Below are 22,081 nucleotides of genomic sequence, written 5' to 3'. Positions count from 1 at the left end.
TGTTACTCCGAAACTTGATAATTGCAGAGTTTGTATTCTGATGCAAGTTAGGTCAACATAATTTTGTAGGGTAGACATGGCCTGACAACATAACTTGTGCAGGGAATGCAGGAAAAGAAGATTGCAAGAGTTTCTTCTAGAACAGTGGTTCTCAACTGGGGCATGCATACCCCTGGGCATACTCAGAGGTATTCCAGGGGTACATCAACTCATCTAGATACTTGCCTAGTTTTACAACAAGCTACATAAAAATCACTAGCAAAATCAGTACAAACTAAAATTTCATACAATGACTTGTTTATACTGCTTTATATACTATACACTGTAACATAGGTCCAATATTTATATTCCAATTGATTTTATAATTACATGGTAAAAATAAGTAAGCAATTTTTCAGTAATTGTGTGCTATGACACTTTTGTATTTTTATGTGTGATTTTGTAAGCAAGTAGTTTAAGTGAGGTAAAACTTGGGGATACACTAGACAAATCAGAGTCCTGAAAGGGGTAGTCTGAGAAGATTCAGAACCACTGTTCTAGAGGCCATAGCTTCCTGAGTGACAGTAAGAAACCCAAAAAGTGAACAAGGCGTCTTCCACACTAGCATAGCCCAAGTGAAGCAAATGGAAACTGCTGGAGCTTACTTCATTATTTCCCCTTGGGGAGGAGTTCATGTACATTAAGTTCTTTGGTAGGAAGTCTCCTCATAGGAAATGCTGTATCCTTCACCAGATAAGAGCGGTGTTTAATATGAGCAGGCTCATTAGTAGGATCCTACCGAATTCACAGCTGTGAAAAATGGTCATGGACTGTGAAATCTGGTCTCCCTCATGAAATCTGGTCTTTTGTGTACTTTTAGCCTTCACTATAGGGATTTCACCAGCATTTTTCAAACTGGAGATCCTGAATCAAAAGGAGGTCATGGGGGGGGGGGGTGTTGCAAGGTTATAGTGGGGGGGAGGTCGCGGTATTGCAACCCTTACTTCTGTGCTACCTTTAGAGCTGGGTGGCTGGAGAGTGGCAACTTCTGGCCAGGCGCCCAGCTCTGAAGGCAGCGCCCCACCAGCAGCAGTGCAGAAGTAAGGGTAGCAATACCATCCCATCCCATCCCATCCTTACTTCCGCGATGCTGCTGCCTTCAGAGCTGGGATCCCAGCCAGAGGCCACTCCTCTCCGGCCATCCAGGTCTAAAGCAGCGGTGTCGCCAGTAGCGTTGCAGAAGTAAGGGTGGCAATACCATGACCTCCCTACAAAAACTTGTTTCCCCCCCTCCCCCAAGCCCCTTTTGGGTCAGGACCCCTACAATTACAGCACTGAAATTTCAGATTTAAATATCATAAATTTCATAATTTCAGATTTTTTAAAATCCTATGACCATGAAATTGACCAAAATAGACCATGAATTTGGTAGGGCCCTACTCATTAGGTAAATCCTATCCCTACGGACACTGCAAAAAAAGTTTACCCGTCTTTCCAGCCTTTTGGTCTTTGTGGATTCTAATGATGTCCTCCAAGGCAGCAGGGAATGTATAGGTCTAGTTTGGTCCCTGACAGACAGTCTCATTCTCCTGCCCTCTCTCTTTTAAGGGCAAGGGGGAGATCAGGAGGAGTTATCCAGCAAGCTCTAGTCTTGCTACTACCCTGTGTGGGTCTCATACTTTTCTGGGACAAATAGCTTGTCTTTTACTTCCTTCTCCTAAACTTCCTGCTCAGCTTCTGATAGCTGACCCTTAATTCCAGCAGGAATCCAGTTGTTTAGATTTCTTAGCTTTCTTTTTCCTTACCGTTTTCTCAAATCTTGAAAAAAGCCATTTTTGAGTCTAGTGACTATGATATGACTGGGAGAAAATAATGCTACTGATTTTATTTATTTATTTTTGCTTCCACAACTAACCCAGGCTTTTGGAGTATTCTCTAGAACCAATTCCTCTGAATCTGATACAGAGAGAGATGACTAGTCTGAGTGGGGAGACCATGAATTTCTTCTTCAACTTGAAAGGTATTCATGAGACATTATCTCCTGCTTTCTTTTCTCTCGCTCTCTCTGCCTTTTAGGGTTATTCTCAGATTCTGAAGGAGACAGGGAGATAGGCTCCCCAACAGCAGTGAAGATGTGAATGGGTCAGGGAATCTCAATATGTTGCCTCTCCATACCACTGGGTCTCCAGACTCAGTACTTGCAGTACAGGTCTGAGGTTTGAGCCAGGGTATCCATGACCTAGGTTAGGATAACAGAGCACATTACAACAACATATGTCAATCCCAGGGGAAAGACCAATTCTGAAGAGGATATCTAGGATTGAAGCAGGGTTAGGTGATCTTTCTGGGGGAAAGAATGAGCAGCCCCAGAAATCCTAAGTTATCCTTTATGAGGGAGCAGTAGGGAAACCCCCATTGAGAAGAACCCATAGAATAAAGAGAAGATCCCACTTGATCTTTTGGGCCTGACCTGCTTTTGCTTCGTGGCCTGGAGTTGAGCGATGAGGAAGATGTTGGCAGTGCTTGTGATCACCAGCACTAATGATACAAGCCAAGGCCGTTTTGCACTTTTCCAGGTTGTTTAGCTGTATTTCATTTCTGCTGGTTCTCCCTTCAGAGGAGGTAGGCATGGTTCCTCTTGGCTCTTTTCTAACCTGTGTTAGGGGACACCCCTCTCCTATCACAGACAGGTTGAGCATCTGTGGATTAATCTGGTTGAAGAGGTCACCAGCCAAAAAAACGTAGTATTGGGGTAGAACAGGAGGAGCAGATCTTTGTTTTCCTCTTAAATTTTTTTGTCATGTCAGCATTCCATGTAACTGCCATGAGGCATGACTAATACTCTACCTCAACTGACAAAATGGAGTTGACAAGAGTTCTTATTAAAACTGTAACCAGATGTTAAGATTCAATTTAGCTAAATTCTAGAAGTTTAAAATTCCTGGAATTGTTTGTTTTTTCTTTTTTTGGGGTCAGAATTGAACACCTGCTGTAGACCCATTGTTATGGAATATATATGCCCTATATCCTCTGCAAAGACATGGATTACAAGGCAGCTGAACTGGTTATACAAAATTATAACTAGAAACTAGACAGTGTTAGAATATATTCAGTGTGCTAGATGTTAAAAATTACAAGCTTAAGTGTGCTTGTGTGTCATATTGTCTTCTAGCACTGCATGTTAAGGGATGAAACAAGTTCCAATAAAATACAGTAGCAGTTTTAAAGTTTGTAAAAGACAACTCACATCACAACTCAAAACAAGACTTTTAAAGCCGTAAAACAGAATCAAGTAGTTTGAACTCAAAATTTGATCCATTCAAGATTAATCTAAGTGGCAAAAGTCTCCTTCACATTTTCATATCCTTTATTTTTGAAATCCTCTGACACCAATAGAAATAGTAGCCCTTATTAATGCAGAAATGTAATCATTTTGTACAATGCTACAGAGACAGAGAACAGATGCAGCACAAGAGAACAGCACACTGCCTAGAGTTTAAACAGACAGTACCTTGAGAAGACAGATAACCTATTACAACGTTGGCTTCTGCTAAAAAAAAGTGTCCATTAGATTTCTCTTCTGAGATATTTCAAATTTATAATAGTCACATGTTCTAGAACAGAGGTGGGCAAACTACAGCCCGCGATGCCAGGCTGCCAGGCCCCTGAGCCCCCAGCCCCTCCCCCACTGTTCCCCCCACCCCCACAGTCTCGGCATGCCGCGCCTCTGGTGCGACACTTTGGGCAGCCAGGCAGCGCAGTTGCAGAGCTGCAGCCTGACCCAGTGCTCCAGGCAGTGCGGCTGTAGTGCCGCCAGCCACCAGTGCTCCAGGCAGCGTGGTAAGGGGACAGGGAGTAGTGGGGCTTGGATAGAGGGCAGGGGAGTTGGGGGTGGTGGTTAGGGGTGTGGATAGGGGTCGGGGCAGTCAGAAGGCAGGGAACAGGGGGTTGGATAGGGTAGGGGTCCCAGGGGGCAAGTCAGAAATGAGAGGGAGGGTTTGATGGGGCGGCAGGGGGCAGGAGTCCGGGGGGGGGCCCCGTCGGGAGCGGGGGTTGGATGGGGCAGGAGTTAGGGGAAGCTGTCAGGGGGCGAGAAGTGGCGGGGGGAGGTGTCAGATAGGAGGCGGGGGCTGGGCCACGTCTGGCTGTTTGCGGGAGACACAGCCTCCCCTAACCGGCCCTCCATACAATTTTGGAAACCCGATGTGGCCCTCAGGCCAAAAGGTTTGCCCATCCATGTTCTAGAAGGAGTCACCTGACTTTAAAGTTGCATAGTAGATCTACACTGTTAAACAGCAACAATCATGTCACATTCCTACCTGCCACCTTTGTTCGGATTTGCATGTTTTCTTGTAAAGCTGCCAATGGTTCCAAGTATTCTTGTGCCTTTCCAGCTATGACCTCCTGTAGTTTTGCATCCACTTGGCTTAATCTTTCTTTGTAAAGTCTTAAAATAAAAATGTAGTTTATTATTTAAGAGCCAACACAAGCAGAATAGCAGAAATGATAGTTTCATATGCAAGATTTCTTTAGGCAATCCCATATCTACAATCATAAAATTTAATAATCTCATGACAGATCTGTTAAAACCTAGAAATTTAAATCTGTTGCCACTCTAAATCCCAAGACAAAAAAGTCACTTTTGAAGTAAATTATTTTTTTTTGCATACTTCACCCTTCTAGGAAAGATGTACAAGAGTAGCATTTCTATCCCTTCTTATTTTCTATCCCTTCTTTCTGAAGATGGAATCACAGATATTAATGGCAGAATATGATGTCTTCACTTAAAAAACAAACAAACAAACAAAAAACACCAAGGGGAAAGCGACTAGGAACTGGGGATGGTATACAGAAACTTTTACAAAGATTACCCAGATTGGCAGCAACTGAATCAGATAACACTACATGCAAAAAGATGAGCAATCTAAATGGAAAGAGATGAGCCTTCATATCAGTTCTCAGTGGACAGATTCTGCATCCACACAAAATATTCCCACCATGACAATTAACACTAACTGGCACCTTCAGCTAAGATATCACATACTCAACTGGCATAGAAAGTGAACTGATATTTTAAAACCTCTAAAATTGTTCCCTTCTGAACAAGTTGATATTAATTGGCAGAGTGATGTGGGAAAAATCCTTTACCTACAGAACAGACAGGTTAAGTCTAAAGATTACACTGTAGTATCATAAACAGAGTTTTTAGAGTTCATAAGACAACAGAGCCCCATTTTCAAGTGAAGCCTCTGGGTTCAATAGTGATAATTGATATGCAATACACTTTTTAAAAGTTAAGTTGAAAGCTGTAGGGTGTAGCTCACCTGCTTGTTTTAGTTTTCACTTCATGTCTATTAAAGATAAACCTATCTAAAGACAGTGAAGGAGAGAAGTAGGCTGATAGGTATTAATTGCTGCTAAAGCACAAATTTTTGACCTTACAGAATTATTTCTGAAAACAAAAATCTAAATGACAATTCAAAACATACTTATTGGTGAGACTATCAGCTAAGAGAGAAGTCAAATTTTGCAGTCTGCTACACTGATATCGAAAACTTAATTCTAGACAAACTTTTAATTAAAGCTGGGGGGATGCCTCTGGTTGCATATGACATAAGGAAGGAAAAGGAGTCCTGATGGCACAAGAATGCAGGTCCACATATATCCCCTCAGCATTTTGGGACAGGAGACTCATGCAGGCACTTCCACCCAGCAACTGCATTTGCGATCCCCTTTCTTACTCTAAAAAACTACATTTATCTTCCCCCTAAAAATTCTAATGAGAGAAGAAAGTAGAAATTTGGCTACTTGCACAATTATTTCAACTCAGAATGCCAATTTAACACTATGCTCTTTAAAGAGTCAACAGCTGCTGGAATGGTAGAATCTAGATAAGAGTAATTCCTGCAACACAGGAAAGGAAAGACTTGACTGTTCGTGGTCACTTACAGCACTACTGAAAGAATGAGCCCGCAAAACAAAAGAGACTTTTTAAAAATATTTGACTACTTACTGATCTTTGAGGTCTGTAAATTGTTTTTCAAGATTGGACATTTCATCTAAGCATTCCATTCTTCTTCTTTCACAGTCCTCATCATCCATTTCTGGAAAAAAAAAGGGGGGGGGTTTTGAGAACAATATCTGAGAATAAGTGTATTGGAAATTAAGTTACCAGTTTTATACAACTTGAGTTATATGTACAACAAGTTATATGTACAACAAGTTAACCATAAACAAATTTATGAAAAACTGAGCCAGCTACTGATGTTCTATAAGCTAAAGGTTTAAGAGATATTAGTCCCTGCTGAAGACAAATTCCAAAGCTACCTTACATTTGCTGTGGTATGTAAAATTAACTAACCTAATTGGTTTCAGAGTAGCAGCCGTGTTAGTCTGTATTCGCAAAAAGAAAAGGAGTACTTGTGGCACCGTAGAGACTAACAAATTTATTTGAGCATAAGCTTTCGTGAGCTACAGCTCACTTCATCGGATGCTGTAGCTCACAAAAACTTATGCTCAAATAAATTTGTTAGTCTCTACGGTGCCACAAGTACTCCTTTTCTTTTAACCTAATTGGGTTTCTTTTAGAATTAGAAGAAATGGAGATCAGTTTAGTTAGTTGAAGCATTAGCAATCCACACAAAATGAGTGCATAGTCCATGGAGTTATATTGGTTATCCATAGACAGATATTTTGTATAGATTAACCTCCACTAAAAAAAGAAAAGTTGTAGTTCTTCAGTTTTGAAGACTATTTTCATTATATTAAATTGTTTTCTTGGTTTTGCAGCTAAAGAGCTCATGTCTAGTAATCTCCCCAATTTATCTTAGTGACTTTTTAAATAAATATTTTAAAGCAATGCAATAAAAACACATTCATCACCATTGCCAGAGTTATTTTATTGACATTTCTGAATATTTCCTTAAATATACTTGCATTTAGAGATCAAAGTACTTTAAAAAAACAAAAACAAAAACAAAAAAAAAAACACAACAACAAGGAATGTTGGATTTTGGAAAAGCTCTTCTGTTCTCTTTAGCCTTTTCCTAAAAACTTTGCTTGACATCTCCTATTATTATAGACGTACACAGAGGCTTAGTTGCTTTCTTAATTCAGATGCAGATAAATGTTAAAATGTCCTAGAAATGGAGAAAATCCTCCATGGTATTGGGTACGTGCTCCAAAATACTGAATGTAAATCTTATCTTTTTTCAGGGTGGAAATTTGCCTTTGTGTTCTCTATGATGTACAAAAGAACTTGAAAAGTGTTTTTCCACAAGAGTTTCTGCTTTGTTTTTTCCGCACCCTCTTTTAGGAGTTTCTCCCTAATCTTTCCCAGAGGACTTCTTGGTAGAAGAGAAGGGAAGGTGTCTCAAGAGACGCGTATTGTGAGCTCTCACCACTCAAAGGCAGGGGAGTCAGAAGAAAGTTAGCTGGACGCACCAGAATTCAGCAAACATTAACAAAAACAAAATTGTAAATGTTGACACTAAGCCCTGGTCTACACTACGAGTTTAGGTCGACTTTAGCAGAGTTAAGTCGATTTAACCCTGCACCCATCCACACGACCAAGCCTGTTTTGTCGACTTAAAGGGCTCTTAAAATCTGTTTCTGTACTCCTCCCCGGCGAGGGGTTTAGTGCTAAAGTCGACCTTGCTGGGTTGAATTTGGGGTAGTGTGGATGCAATTAGACGGTATTGGCCTTCAGGAGCTATCCCAGAGTGCTCATTGTGACCGCTCTGGACAGCGCTCTCAACTCAGATGCACTGGCCAAGTAAACAGGAAAAGTCCCGGGAACTTTTGAATTTCATTTCCTGTTTGGCCAGCGTGGCGAGCTGATCAGCACAGGTGACCATGCAGTCCCAGAATCGCAAAAGAGCTCCAGCATGGCCAGAATGGGAGGTACTGGATCTGATCGCTGTATGGGGAGACGAATCTGTGCAGGCAGAACTCCATTCCAAAAGATGAAATGCCAATATATATGCCAAAATCTCCAAGGGCATGATGGACAGAGGCTACAACAGGGACACACAGCAGTGCCACATGAAAATTAAAGAGCTCAGGCAAGCCTATCAAAAAACAAAGGAGGCAAACGGTCGCTCCGGGTGAGAGCTCTATACATGCTGCTTCTACGATGAGCAGCATGCAATTCTGTGGGGGGGGGGGGAGCCCTACCACTACCCCACCACTGTCCGTGGACACCTGCAAGGGGGGAGTCTCACGCAACAGGGATGAAGATTTTGTGGATGAGGAAGGAGGTGGTGGTTGTGGATAGCGCACAGAAGGTAAGCGGAGAATCCCTTCTCCCTGGCAGCTAGGAACTGTTCATCACCCTGTAGCCAATATCCTCCAAACATGGGCTCCTGGACCATGAAGCCAGAGAAGGAACCTCTGGTGAGTGTACCTTTGTAAATATAACACAGGGTTTAAAAGCAAGCATGTTTAATGATTAATTTGCCCTGAAGACTTGGGATGCATTTGCGGCCAGTATAGCTACTGGAAAAGTCTGTTAACTTGTCTGGGGATGAGGAAGAAATCCTCCAGGGACATCTCCATGAAGCTCTTCTGGAGGTACTCTAAAAGCCTTTACCATGCCAAGCCAGTAGCAAGTAGCCTGGAATTACTGCAGAACAAAGCATTGCAGCGAATGGGCCCGAGCTTTGGTGGCATTAAAGCAACATCCATTCTTTATCTTTCTATGTTAGCCTCAGGAGAGCGATATCATTCATGGTCACCTGGTTGAAATATGAGAGATTTGTTTAAGGGGATATTCAGAGGTGCTCGTTCCTGCTGGGCTGTTTGCCTTTGGCTGAAAAGAAATCATCCCCACTGTTAGCCACGTGGTGGGGGGAGGCCCGTTCATGCTGAGCTGTTCGCACTTAGCTGACAGGGAACTTCCCTGATACTAGCCACATGGGGGGCAGGGTGTGAAGTGATCATCCCAGAGAATTGGGGTGGGGGTTGGGTTGTGCTGCACACTCACCCTATAACCGCAGCCCCTCCTTTTAAATGGCCAACCTAACAGGCTTTGCTTGGTGTGGGAAAGGAGGGTGCTGCTGTTTGAAACCATTCCCAGATGTTATGAATGTTGAAGAAGCCAAAACCCTTTGCCTTACCATGGCTGCCTGCAAGCCGAATTCTGTTGCCCAGCCAAGCGTGTGCGATGTCTCACACTAAACAGGGAGGCACTCAATATAAGAGGCAAAATGCGACCTTGTACCAAAAGCACATGTGCTATGTAATGTGAATCGCTTGATTCAGTGTGAAATAGTCTTCCCTTTATTCTCTAAAATGTATCTTTTTACTCTCCCTTTTTTTCCCTCCAGCAGCTGGAAATGTTTCTACGCTCCCCCTATCATCTCCATTCCAGCGGCTAGCGCAGATTAGAAGGCGGGGAAAAAACTGCACTCGCGATGACATGTTCTCAGAGCTCATGCAGTCCTCCAGCACTGAAAGAGCTCAGCAGAATGCATGGAGGCAAACAATGGCAGAGTCCAGGAAAGCATTAAATGAATGCGATGAGAGGAAGGAGGAGCACGATGAGAGGAGGCAGGATGGAATGCTGAGGCTAATGGAGGAGCAAACTGACATGCTCAGGCGTCTGGTGGAGCTGCAGAAAAGGCAGCAGGCGCACAGACCACCGCTACAGCCCCTGTGTAACCGCCACCCCAAGTTCCATATCCTCCTCACCCAGATGTCCAAGAACGCGGGACAGGGGAGGCTATGGGCACTCAGCCACTCCACCCCAGAGGATTGCCCAAGCAACAGAAGGCTGGCATTCAATAACTTTTGAACTTAAGTGTGGCCTTGTCCTTTCCTCCTCCACCACCTCACCCAGTGCTTCCCTCCTTACCTAACCCCTCCTGGGCTACCTTGTGAGTTTTCCCCCCATTTGTGTGATGAATTAATAAAGAATACATGATTTTGAAACAATAAGTGACTTTATTGCCTCTGAAAGTGGTGACCGAAGGGGGCAGATCGGTTGGCTTACAGGGAAGTAGAGTGAACCAAGGGGGCAGGTTTTCATCAAGGAGAAAAACACAGAACTGTCACACCGTAGCCTGGACAGTCATGAAACTGGTTTTCAAAGCTTCTCTGAGGCGCAGGGTGCCAAGCTGTGCTCTTCTAATCATCCTGGTATCTGGCTGTGTGTAATCGGCCGCCAGACAATTTGCCTCAACCTCCCACCACGCCATAAACGTTGCCCCCTTACTCTCAGATACTGTGGAGCACACAGCAAGTAGCAATAACAATGGGAACATTAGGTTAGACCTCAGCGAAACCACTCAGTAAAATTGTACCAGTGAGCTTTTAAACATCCAAATGCACACTCTACCACCATTCTACACTTGCTCAATCTATAGTTGAGCAGCTCCTGACTACTGTCCAGGGTACCTGTTATGGCTTCATGAGCCATGGCATTAAGGGGTAGGCTGAGTCCCCAAGGATAACTATAGGCATGTCAACATCTCCAACGATAATTTTCTGGTCTGGGAAGTAACTTCCTTCCTGCAGCTGTTCAAACAGACCAGTTCCTGAAGATGCAAGCGTCATGCACCTTTCCCAGCCATCCCACATTGATAAGGGTGAAATGTCCCTTGTGATCCACCAGTGCTTGCAGCACCATTTAAAAGTACCCCTTATGGTTTACGTACTGGCTGCCAAGGTGGTCTGGTCCCAAGATAGGGATATGCGTTCCGTCTATCACCCCACCACAGTTAGGGAATCCCACTGCAGCGAAGCCATCCACTATGACCTGCACATTTCCCAGAGTCGCCACCCTTAATAGCAGCAGCTCAGTTATTGCATTGGCTACTTGGATCACAGCAGCCCCCACAATAGATTTACCCACTCCAAACTGATTCCTGACTGATCAGTAGCTGTCTGGCGTTGCAAGCTTCCAGAGGGCTATCGCCACTCGCTTCTCAACTGTGAGGGCTGCTCTCATCTTGGTATTCTTGCACTTCAGGGCAGGGGAAAGCAAGTCACAAAGTGCCATGAAAGTGCCCTTATGCATGCGAAAGTTTTGCAGCCACTGGGAATCATCCCAGACCTGCAACACTATGTGGTCCCACCAGTCTGTGGTCATTTCTCGGGCCCAGAATCGGCATCATGATGTCCAAACTGCCAGGGCCTGTGCTTTGAGAGAAGTCTGTGTCCATGTCCTCATCACTATTGTGATCACACTGTCGTCGCCTCCTCACCTGCTTTTAAAGGTTCTGCACACACTGCAGGATAATGCGTGAGGTGTTTACAATGCTCACAACAGCAGCGGTGGGCTGAGTGGGCTCCATGCTTGCCGCGGTATGGCGTCTGCAGGAGAACAGAGTTGCAGCGGAAGCAGTGGATGACGATCGATGCCACGAGAATAGATATTTCTACAGAACGACGAGAGGACCTGTGAGGTGGATTCATGGCACCAGGAGAGCAGAGTTGCAGCGGAAGCAGTGGATGACTATGGTTAGCAGTCCAATTGCACCGTCTGCTGACAGCAGCACCCAGAACACAACAGCAGCGGTGATGGTGAGCTGAGCAGGTTCCATGCTTGCTGTGGTAAAGTATCTGCACAGAAAAAAGGCGCAAAATGATTGTCGGCCTTTGCTTTCACGGAGGGAGGGGCGACTGACAACGACATGTACCCAAAACCACCTACGACAATGTTTTTGCCCCATCAGGCATTGGGAGCTTAACCCAGAATTCCAATGGGCGGCAGAGACTGTTTGATAGCTACCCACAGTGCACTGCTCTGTAAGTCGATGCTAGCCACGGTAGTGAGGATGCACTCTGCCAACTTAATGTGCTTAGTGTGGACATATGCAATTGACTGCATAAAATCGGTTTCTAAAAATCAACTTTATAAATCGACCTAATTTTGTTGTGTAGACATACCCTAAGAGTTATTTAAAGGACATTTCTTTTCACCCCTACAATATCATGGAGGGGAGACAAGATAATTTCATTAGCACTGAATGTCACAGATCTATTAATGAGGCTGGATATAATTCTCTTGTACATAGACAGGTCATCCCCTAGAGCAATTGGTGCTGTCTCCAAACAATGCCTTGTCTTTAAACTCTAAAATAACCAGGATACCAGAGGAGCACTGTTGACACTGGAGCTTTTTTGACTAGCTTCTTGATTGGCTTGCCTGGAAAACAGAGACAAGGTGGGTTTGATAATACCACCTTTTTTTTGTTCCAACTTCTGTTCGTGAAAGAGAGACACTTTTCTTCAGGAGGTTGCATCAGATGGTAACTGGCAAGGTCACTAGTATTTAGCAGTAGCAGTGGTGGCAGCAGCATCTTTAGCACTGGTCAGGCTATTGTCTTTTTCTTGGTTAGGAAGGAGAATTCCCTGTTTGAAAGGCATGCTACCATCCTTTAGGAATGGTTCCAAGTGTTCTCAGCTCTTTTATTAGTTAGGAAGGGTCAAAGACACACGTGACAGTTCCAGTTGCTGTTAGCATTTCCATGACTACTACTTGGACAAACAGGCTGCATTGTTTGTGAGGAAGTTGTCTTAGACCATTGTTCTTGATGTCCCCATGAGGCCACTTCAGATATGAGTTCTCATCTCTGAAGTAGTGAGAATTCCTCACAGATATCCAGATGGAGACAGTCTGGATTTAAAACATCAGTTACGGTCCCAAAGAGCTCTACTAGGTGTGACCATACAAAGCTCTTTTGCCTCCTCCTTAATTCCAGCATAAGTCTGCCATGGGGAATTTTAACAAAAAGTGTCTTTATCAGACTGATTTATACAAGTACCACTCAAGTCTTCAGCCTCCTTATTTTTTGTTAAAACATGGCAATCTGCATGGGTAATGACATGAAAGGAAGAGCTCCAATACCGGCATGTCAACAGTTGTCATGTGGTGATAATTATAGCGTTTGCTGGTTTCTTCCACACCTAGGCTTCTCGGCTGGATGGAATCTTCCGCAACTACACTATAACTGGGAGCTTTTGCGGGTGGGGAGCAAACCTTGGTGCTAGCTTTTTTGTGCCTGGAAACATGACACAAGGGAGGAGAGGAACAATTTTTTATTTGTATTCCATCAGCCCCTAGGAGCCTCAGTCAAGGATCAGGACCCCATAATGCTATGTGTTCATACAGTGCCTAGCAAAAAGTTGTTCCTTGCAGGGTTATAAGATGTAGCACAGCATCACACATCTTGATTCTCAAAGGTACTGGGCACCCAAAAGTTAATGAAAGTTGTGTGTGCTAAACAACTCTGAAAAAGTCAGGCCTGTTCAAAGTTTATTACTTTACATAGCATAGCTTTATTTAAAAAAAAAAGTATTATGCACACAGCAATACAGATTAGCAAAGAGACAAAACAGATGAAAGACTGAATCTTACTTTCCTGCTTGATAGCTGTATAAACTGATTTTCTAAGCCAAAAAGGTTACCCACATATACATATTTATACTAATTTAAAGAGGCAATATCTCAGTATTGAGTAAGTAACAGTGACTACCACAACTTGGTTAAAAAACAACAAAACCTCTCAAATTGAAAGAAATCCAGCAAAATCTGGACTACTCTGCAAAAGCTGGTGAAAAATTCCTTTGATTTTTTACATCTTTCCCTTGCAAGATGCTCCTGACCCTGCAAATTTGGTGATTAAAAATGTTTAAACTCAATATGCATACCTTATTATGGAGCGCAACAAGTAACTGTGTGGTTATTGCAGCTCAGTTTCCCTTATAAACCTGAGTTTGCTCACAAGTCTAGTCACCTCAGCCTGAAAACTGGCAGGTTAGGTTTAGAGCAGATAGAATTTTCCTACAAAAATTGAGGCAAATTGAGGTTGATATGTCATAGCCACACTAATACAATGAAATATATAGAAGGGTGAAGAGTCACCAGATTTGCCAGATGATTTCTACTTTATTAATAACCTAAAGTCACTTAAAAATAGCCCAATCTGTATACTGAAGATTTTTTATTAAATACATTGTTATTTGATGTATAGACCAAACAAAAGCTTTCATTAGATACCTAGTACAGATTTGATAAATAAAAGCTACAAGCCCCAGCAGGAGTTCATCCACACTAGCAACAAAGCTATGAGATGACAATCAAATTCAAAAATCAACCCCCCCAATCTGGTACCTGTATTCCAATAAAGGGTTGGCAGATGTTTCAAACAAAATATGGATAATGACAGCATTAAAAATAGCCCACACATGTTGTACAAAAAACACTTATTTCTAACTGCATTAAATGATAGCAGTAAATGTCCATATTTTGTGTTGAATTAGTTTGTTACTGTTAGTCTCTAAAAGGCAACATTTCACCCTCCCAGTCTTTATCGGAAGTAGAATGCTTCTGCTGGTGGTAATGCATAACACCAGTGACCAATGCAATAATTTCATTGGTGCAAACTGTTCACAACAGATTGTGTGTCACTGCATATAAGCCCCAACACAAAGAATGTTTTCTAAAAGTTCCTCTTGCATCTTGTTGCAGTTTTGTTTTTATCAAATTCATCTGAGAAAAATCTTTCAACTGCAGTGTTGCTAAAGGTAGCGACAGCAACAAAAGAGAAAATAAGTCAAGTCCACTAAAGTCTTTGTCCCCAGCAGCAGTGTGTTTGAAAACTTCAACCCAAAATCTACTCTACTTAGTTGCCTTGAGTATGCCAGTGAACCATAGGCAAAACTCTTTACTGCTGCTTCAACTGTCCAAGGTCTCTACAAAACAATGGTTGAAATTTCATCTAGCTCATGCAGGGAGCACAATAGAAAGACTTAGTACAGAAAGGGATTTAATCACTGAATGTTTGATGGTACTCTCCATTTCAGAAACTCCAACATGAAATCTTGACACCTACTTTTGATGTCTTTGACAACAGGAACACTTAGTGCGTATTTTGAAAGTTCCAGGTGAAAAGCGACTCCAAAATAGACTGCACAAAGTGGTAAGTAATTTGACTTAAAGGTGATGTCTTAGTTTACCACAGCAGTCCAGTTCTCACACTATTTCACAACTCTTACCACAAGGCTCCTATAGAATGTCATCCATTCCTGCAGCAGCTTTCCTGCATTAGTTCTTTCCAACTGAAAGATCTGGTTTATCCTCCAGGCTTCCTGCAGGTTTGGACGTAGAAAAGTCAGGTAAATTTTGTTCACCTGATCACTGTACAGATAATAAAGAAGTTCGGCATCATAGTCAAAAACAAAGAAAGAAACTATCTGAAAGTTTAGCTTCAGTTCAACCGGATCAAGAACCCTGTTCACATACAGACTAATGGAAAGCCATCTTGTGTCGGGAAGCTGCACCAAACTGTGTTGCTAAGCAGAGTGACTGCTTCATTGCCTGAAAGAGCTCCAGCTACACAATGAATCCCAATTCCTCCATATGAGCTTCAATAAGCAAGTCTTGAGTTCCTGTACCCATCATCAATACAGTGGAATCTGTGTCCAATAAGATGGGGTGCAATCTTGTAGACAGTCCTATATGGAATTGTGTGTTCCTTTGTTACCACAGAAGGCTTCAGACAATACGAGTTGAAATTAGCTCTACTCCCTCATAAGGCTGCTACCAACTTAACTTCAATGTAGATGTAACAGGGAAGACTAATGAGGAGATTCCTAGCCAGATGCCGATTTTGGATAGGCATTAAAGATGGAAGATGGTTGCCCAGCTGTCTAGAGTAGCTCCCAAACGTGAATACCAACTTCAGGGCAGACTGTTACAAACCAGGTTACTGCCAGTCCCAAAGGACCAGTCCCTTACACGAGGTCACCTGCACCTTAGACCTCACACCAAAGATACTTGTAGCCAATCCTATAATAAAACTAAAGATTTATTAACTAAGAAAAAGTTATTTACAAGGTTAATGCAGGTAAACATACACACAGAAATGAGTTACAGTCTTCAGTTCCAAAAGGTAATAGAAGCTGATGCATCATGCAAGCATTCTACATCCTTTATATCTAATCCAAGCTAAACAGCACGGGGATTTTCGCACACTTATTCTTAGAAATACTGCCCTCTCCAAATTCCAAGCAGCACAGTGATACAGTTCCTTCTGATCAAGAATTTTTATTCCCTTCCCCCAGCATTCAAACTCATGGGACAAGCGTTTGCCTTCTCCCTCCTCTCCCCACACTCATGAAGAGGAGATGGGTGCAATCAGTCAACAAAGTCTTTGTCCTTTGAAAGTTTCACAATGGTTCATTTGGGTGCAATGGGGTTTCTTGTGTACAGGACAAGCATTTTACATATTAATTAATGCTTCTTTCCTGTTTGGTGAGTTACACAGTTAGAGGTTTATAATGCAAACATTCAATATAACTTCATACCACAAGATACAGATGTTATAAATAAGATCAATACATGCAGCATCCTACAAGCATTTCATCAAGTCTGAACACATTCTTGTAAACTTAAGATCTATTTTAAGAATGCTAACATACAGGTGAGCCAGAATGGCTTCCAGCTATGCATTTGTCAGTGTTCAGTGAGGCCTAGGGATGAGCAGGCATCTGGTCTGCCAGCATCACAATGGTACAGTTTACATTTGATGACAGTTGGGTTGTCCACATGCTATCGGTATCTCAAACTATGTTCTCCCACTGGCTCATACAGTTGAACAGCATGGTGGAATGACTGAACATTGGTACTCCACAAGTGAGGAGAGCTTTGGTGGTGAACAAGAGTAGGCCACAGTGAACTATTGGGCTCCTTCTGAAAGGAAGGACATCAGCCATTTCAGGGAGTTTCCATTCACCACAGCAGCTTCTGAGAGGTAGGCAAGGAATTCTGTATCAGACTCCACAGTTCGCATACACACACACACACTCACTCTCTCTCTCTCTCTCTCTCTCTCTCTCTCTCTCTCTCTGAGAACAGAAGTACTATTAGATCAGAAGTTACAATTTGAAATTAAGTTATATTTAACACAGAAGATTACTTCTGTTGATTAAAATATTATTTTACTGTTAACAGGCAAGAAGCAACAATAGGATGGGACAAATTATTCATTATTCACTAAAGACTAGATGCAACAAACAATAAGGGGAAGAGGCAATAAAGACAAAGGTAATACACCTCTACCCCAATATAATGTGGTCCTTGGGAGCCAAAAAAATCTTATTGTGTTATAGGTGAAACTGCGTTATATTGAACTTGCTTGTCCTTGAGCATTTCAGTTATTAATAGTCACTTCCTGCCCCATGACTGACCGCTGAGAACCCCCGACTCATGCAACCCCACCCCGCTCCTTGTCCGCTGACTACCCCCTCCAGAGACCTCCTACCCCTAATCACCCCTCCCAAGACTCCCACCCCCTAAGCTCCCCTGCTCCAAGTCCTCTGACTACCCCCTCCAGAGTTCCCTACCCGTCCCTAAATCACCCCCAGGTCCCCACCCCCTATTCAACCCCCCTGTCCCCTGACTGCCCCGACCTCTATCCACACTCCCGTGCCCTGACAGGCCCACCGGGACTCCTATGCCCTATCCAACGCCCCCGTTCCCCATCCCCTGACCGCCTCGCCCCCAGAACCTCCGAACCATCCAACCCCGCCACTCCCTGACCACCCCTCCCCCTGAGATCCTCTGCCCCTTATCCAACTCCTCAGCCCCGGCCCGGCACCCTTAACATGCTGCTCAGAGCAGCGTGTCGGAGCCAGACATGCTGACCTGCCGGCGCACGCAGCCCTGCCCCCCAGAGTGCTGCTTTACCACGTTATATTTGAATTTGTGTTATATCGGGTGGCGTTATATCAGGGTAGAGGTGTAGTAATAAGATCAGAAAGTTATATGGACTGAAAATGTGCATAACTTACTGGCTCCAAGTAATTTAGTTGTTTTGTAAAATATCCTGTCTAGCCACAACCCATTGCTCGATGTGAATATTTGCAACAGTTATAGCCTGTTAATGGCTTGCATTGCAGACAGTATAAATATGAGGAAAAAACCCTCCCACTCTTACCTTTAGCTCCCTTGCATAATTACCCCAACAATTTATTCCTCAGGATGTCTGCCTCACACAAGGCAGGAAGGCACACAGAGTCCTAAAGTTTCTTCCACTTTATTCCACCGTTCAGTGGATCTCAGCTATGTTTCAGGTTCTAGACATGTTTCAGTAAGTAATTTTTGTAGCTAATGCTTTGTTTCAAATTAATTAGTATTTGTTTACTTCATAAACAGATATCAAGGGATTTTAAATCAATATAAGCAATCTCAACCCCAATCCTCCTTGAGAATCAGTGGTCCTCTGGACCCTTTCCCCCCTGCACAACATACTGGGTAGTGTGGATGTGTACTCTTGTCATCTGCTACAATGTGGAATGCACCATCTCAAAGTGTGAGAGAATAATGCCCTCTTCCAGCTGCAGCTAGCACAACCATAGACCCTCCATGGCTACAGTTGTGTACATACATACACAAGCCAGTCTCACCTTCCACCTAGCAGAAGGTAGTATGTCATGTATACATAACACATATGGAATGGCACACCCTCATGATCAACTGGATTTATCATGCACCTCCGACTGCCTCACATGCACTCTGCCCACTAATCCATCTCCACTAGGATTATTTGTAACATTTCCAACTTCCAAATAGCTTTAAAGTATCTGCCAGTAGTTTACTATATTCCCTATCTCCCAAAATTTGGTATTTCTTCCCTAAAGTTATACAAACTTGAGAAGCATGATGGGTAATAGTCCTGGAAAAGTAACTGGTTAGAGGTCAAATATCTCACTGCCCTTCAGGCTAAGATTTAGAGAGAGAGAGAGAGAGAGAGAGAGAGAGAGAGAGATCAAATCCCCCCACTTCCCAAAGATCACTCATTTCTAGACCTGGGATGCCTCAAGGTATTAAAAAAAAAAAAAAATCACAACTTTATGTATGGAAGAACTGTTTTAGGTAGTTTTGGTATGTTTCTAAAATGTATTACAATTTCTTCTTCCTCTAAAGCCTGAAGGGCGGGGACTTGTGGTAATTAGCCTGTCTTAAAGGTAGAGATAGTAAAAATAGTATTTCAAGTAAATTTCTGAATTTGCTCTCCTATAAGATGGTATATCTGTACTGGCCACAAGGTGTCCTACAAAATGTCTGAGTTTTCATCTGAAATGATGAACATAACTTGTGGCTTTGATATTCATCACTAATATGTAAGGCCCTACCAAAATCACAGCCATGAAAACGCGTCACGGACCAGGAGATCTGGTCTCCCCCCGTGAAATCTGGTCTTGTGTGCTTTTACCCTATACTATACAGATTTCACGGGGGCGGGGGGGAGACCAGTGTTTCTCAAATTGGAGTGGCTAACCCAAAAAGGAGTTGCAGGGGGAGGTCACAAGGTTATTTTAAGGGGATCACAGTATTACTACCCTTACTTTTGCGCTGCCTTCAGAGTTGGGCAGCCAGAGAGCGATGACTGTTGACTGGGTGACCAGCTCTGACTGTAGTGCCCCACCAGCAACAGCTCAGAAGTAAGGGTGGCAACACCATACCATGCCACCCTTACTTCTGTGCTGATGTCTTCAGGTGGGTAAACTGAGAGTAGCAGCTAAGTAAGGGCCTAGTTCAGCATGTAGCAGCACAAAAGTAAGAGTGGCAATACCATACCATGCCATTGCCATCCTTACTTCTGTGCTGCTGCTGGTGGTGGTAACTTGGCCTTCAGAGTTGGACTCCCTGCCAGCAGCTGCTGTTCTCCAACAGCACAGGTATGGAGGCAGAGCAGAAGTAAGGGTAGCAGTACCACAACCTCCCCTATAACCACCTTGCGAGGCCCCCCACAAATCCTTTTTGGGTCAGGACCCCTAAAGTTACACAGTGCAATTTCAGATTTAAATAGCTGAAATCATCAAATTTACAATTTTTTAAATCCTATGACCATGAAATTGACCAAAAATAGACCATGAATTTGGTAGGGCCCTACTAATATGGCAGTTCTAAACTCAGGGGAGTGGGATTGGAGGAGTCTTGATTCTCAAGGGCAGATTGTATTGATTGTCTATATCTAAAACTTCTGGACAACAACACCTGTTGATAAAATAAATGAAGTGAGTTAAATATGTTAAAGGTAAGCTCACCAATTATTTTCAGTACTTATCAAAACTTTATTCCATCCAAAGCTTCTTCCCTTGATTTAAAGCAAAACAATTCCCTATCCAACTCAACCTCACTTTTTGCCGGTTTGAAGCAATATAGTGGCTTCAACTGAATTCACAGCCACATTAATATTGACACTAAGGTAATTTCTTTTATTGGACCAACTTGGTGGAAGGTATATATTATGCATTAACCCTTATGCTTAACAGCAGGGGTCTCAAAGTCCTGACCCACGGGCCATTTGCAGGCGGAGAACCTCCCCACTGCAGCCCACAGAGGAGAGAACTGCTCGCAATGTCTGCTGCAGGTGCCACTCCCCGCAGCTCCCACTGGCTGGGGGAGAGGGATAGAGGACCATCACTAGTCGCCGGGCAGAGTCAGCCATGGAGGCAGCATCACTTTTTTCCCCACAATGAATATAAATAAGTCAAAATACTGAACACAACTGTCTGATGCACACCTTGCTGCAATCCTGAAGGTTTCAACCGCTCAGTCACTAATGCCAAACATCAACAAACTGACAGAACTGAAGTTGGTCCAATAAAAGACATTACCTCACCTACCTTGTGTGTCTCAGATCCTGGGACCAACAACACTACCAACAGGTAATTTCTTGTAAGTGACATGTGGTATTTTAAAAATTATATTTATTCCTTGGAAAGTCTTTTCTATGGAACTTTTGATAAGAAATTCTCTGCAGTTTCTTTAAATACTCATAGTTTATTTAAAAAGCCTTATCTGAGATGCATAATATTGTCTTGTAAGAGTTGGCAACTGTACGCCACACTCCTGGCAAGGGACATGATACTACAATTCTGTGTATGGGGGGGAAAAAATTATTAACTCAAGTCAAGGAAAGACAGATAAGGAGAAGCTGCCATGTAAGAAGATAGCAGGATGAAATCTTCCACATAAGGGAAGGAGAAAAGGGATGTGCCCCCCAGGGAAGAAAAGGAGAAACTACCAGATAGGTGAAGGGGGCGATGGCCCCCACATCAGGCAATAGGGCAAGAAGAAACAGACATGCAGAGGGAGTGTGGTGGCACGGGCTGTGGTCCCCTGGGGTAAAGCAAAAAGCTGCCATGAAAAAGGAGGGGGAGAGACATATCCCCTTGGGAAGAGGAGGCTCCAAAAGGTGCCAGGCAGAGGAAGAGGGGCTGGGTCCACAAGCTGCCATGCAGAGCGGGAAGGCCGTACCCCCAGTAACGGGGGCTTCACGAGTTGCCCAGCAGGGGAGACCTCCAACCCCACCAAGAAGAAGGGGATTCGGAAGCTGCCGTACAGGGGAGAAGGGGGCAGATGCTGCCGTGCAAGGGAAAGGGAGCGGGCTGAAGTGGGTGGTGGTCAGATGCTGCCGTGCGGAGGGGCGGGGTCAGATGCTGCCGTGCGGAGGCTGGGGCGGACTGGCCCCCCACAGCGGGGGAAGGGGTTAACGCCCCCCTCCCCGTGCAGTGTAATTGCGCGAGCGGCCGCTCTTCCCCGGCATTTGCGAGCGGCCCCTGGTGCCCCCGCCCGCCGGTTACCTGAGCTATCCCCCTCCTCGGACACGGACGAGCTCTCGGTCTCCTCCTCCTCCGAGGAGCTTCCCTCGTTCTCCCCGTAATCCACCTCCATCTCATCGTGGTTGTTCTCCTTCTTCTCCCGGGAATGGACCGGCATCCTCCCCGGAGATGCCGCCGAGCCACGGGACCGCCCTTCCCTCCTCCTCCGCCGCCGCCGCCGCCGCCGCCACCACCGGCTGCTCCTCCCCCTGCCCGCCCCTCAATAAAACCGCGCCATTCTCGCACGCGACACAACGCAACCCAAGCCCCTGCCGCATGGCCCTTTTCGCCGCTTATTGGTGGATACTGGTGGCGGCTCCCCCGCCAAACTCGGCAAGCCTCGTTGTCCGTTGCGCAAAGCATCTCGGTAATTGTAGTTCGTCTGGCGGGGACTGTAGTTTCATGGCCATGGATTAGATGGGGAGGTGCTAGGTTGATGATGAGCACTGGGGCTGGGGAAGCAGGAAATTCCCACCCTCTCCTGCAA

The 22,081-nt window shown here is 44.1% G+C and overlaps 1 protein-coding gene across 3 annotated transcripts in view; it reads right to left on the bottom strand.

The window, feature by feature from the left end:
• The window catches only part of BRMS1L (BRMS1 like transcriptional repressor), a 47,336-nt gene extending 25,478 nt beyond the window's left edge, over positions 1-21,858 (bottom strand). For all 3 annotated transcript variants that reach the window (XM_043516479.1, XM_038407152.2, XM_038407149.2), the window contains exons 1-3: positions 21,577-21,858; positions 5,993-6,083; positions 4,299-4,426 (exon numbers count right to left, since the gene is read on the bottom strand). In XM_043516479.1, coding sequence (XP_043372414.1) covers positions 4,299-4,426; positions 5,993-6,083; positions 21,577-21,712 — 355 coding nt within the window. In that variant the 5' untranslated portion in view covers positions 21,713-21,858. The remainder of the gene's footprint in view (positions 1-4,298; positions 4,427-5,992; positions 6,084-21,576) is intronic.
• Positions 21,859-22,081: the final 223 nt, after the last annotated feature.

Source organism: Dermochelys coriacea, chromosome 6 (assembly GCF_009764565.3).
Source record: "Dermochelys coriacea isolate rDerCor1 chromosome 6, rDerCor1.pri.v4, whole genome shotgun sequence".
NCBI lineage: Eukaryota > Metazoa > Chordata > Testudines > Dermochelyidae > Dermochelys > Dermochelys coriacea.
Note: the sequence above shows the minus strand (reverse complement) of the source record. Positions and strands in the feature narration are given on the sequence as shown.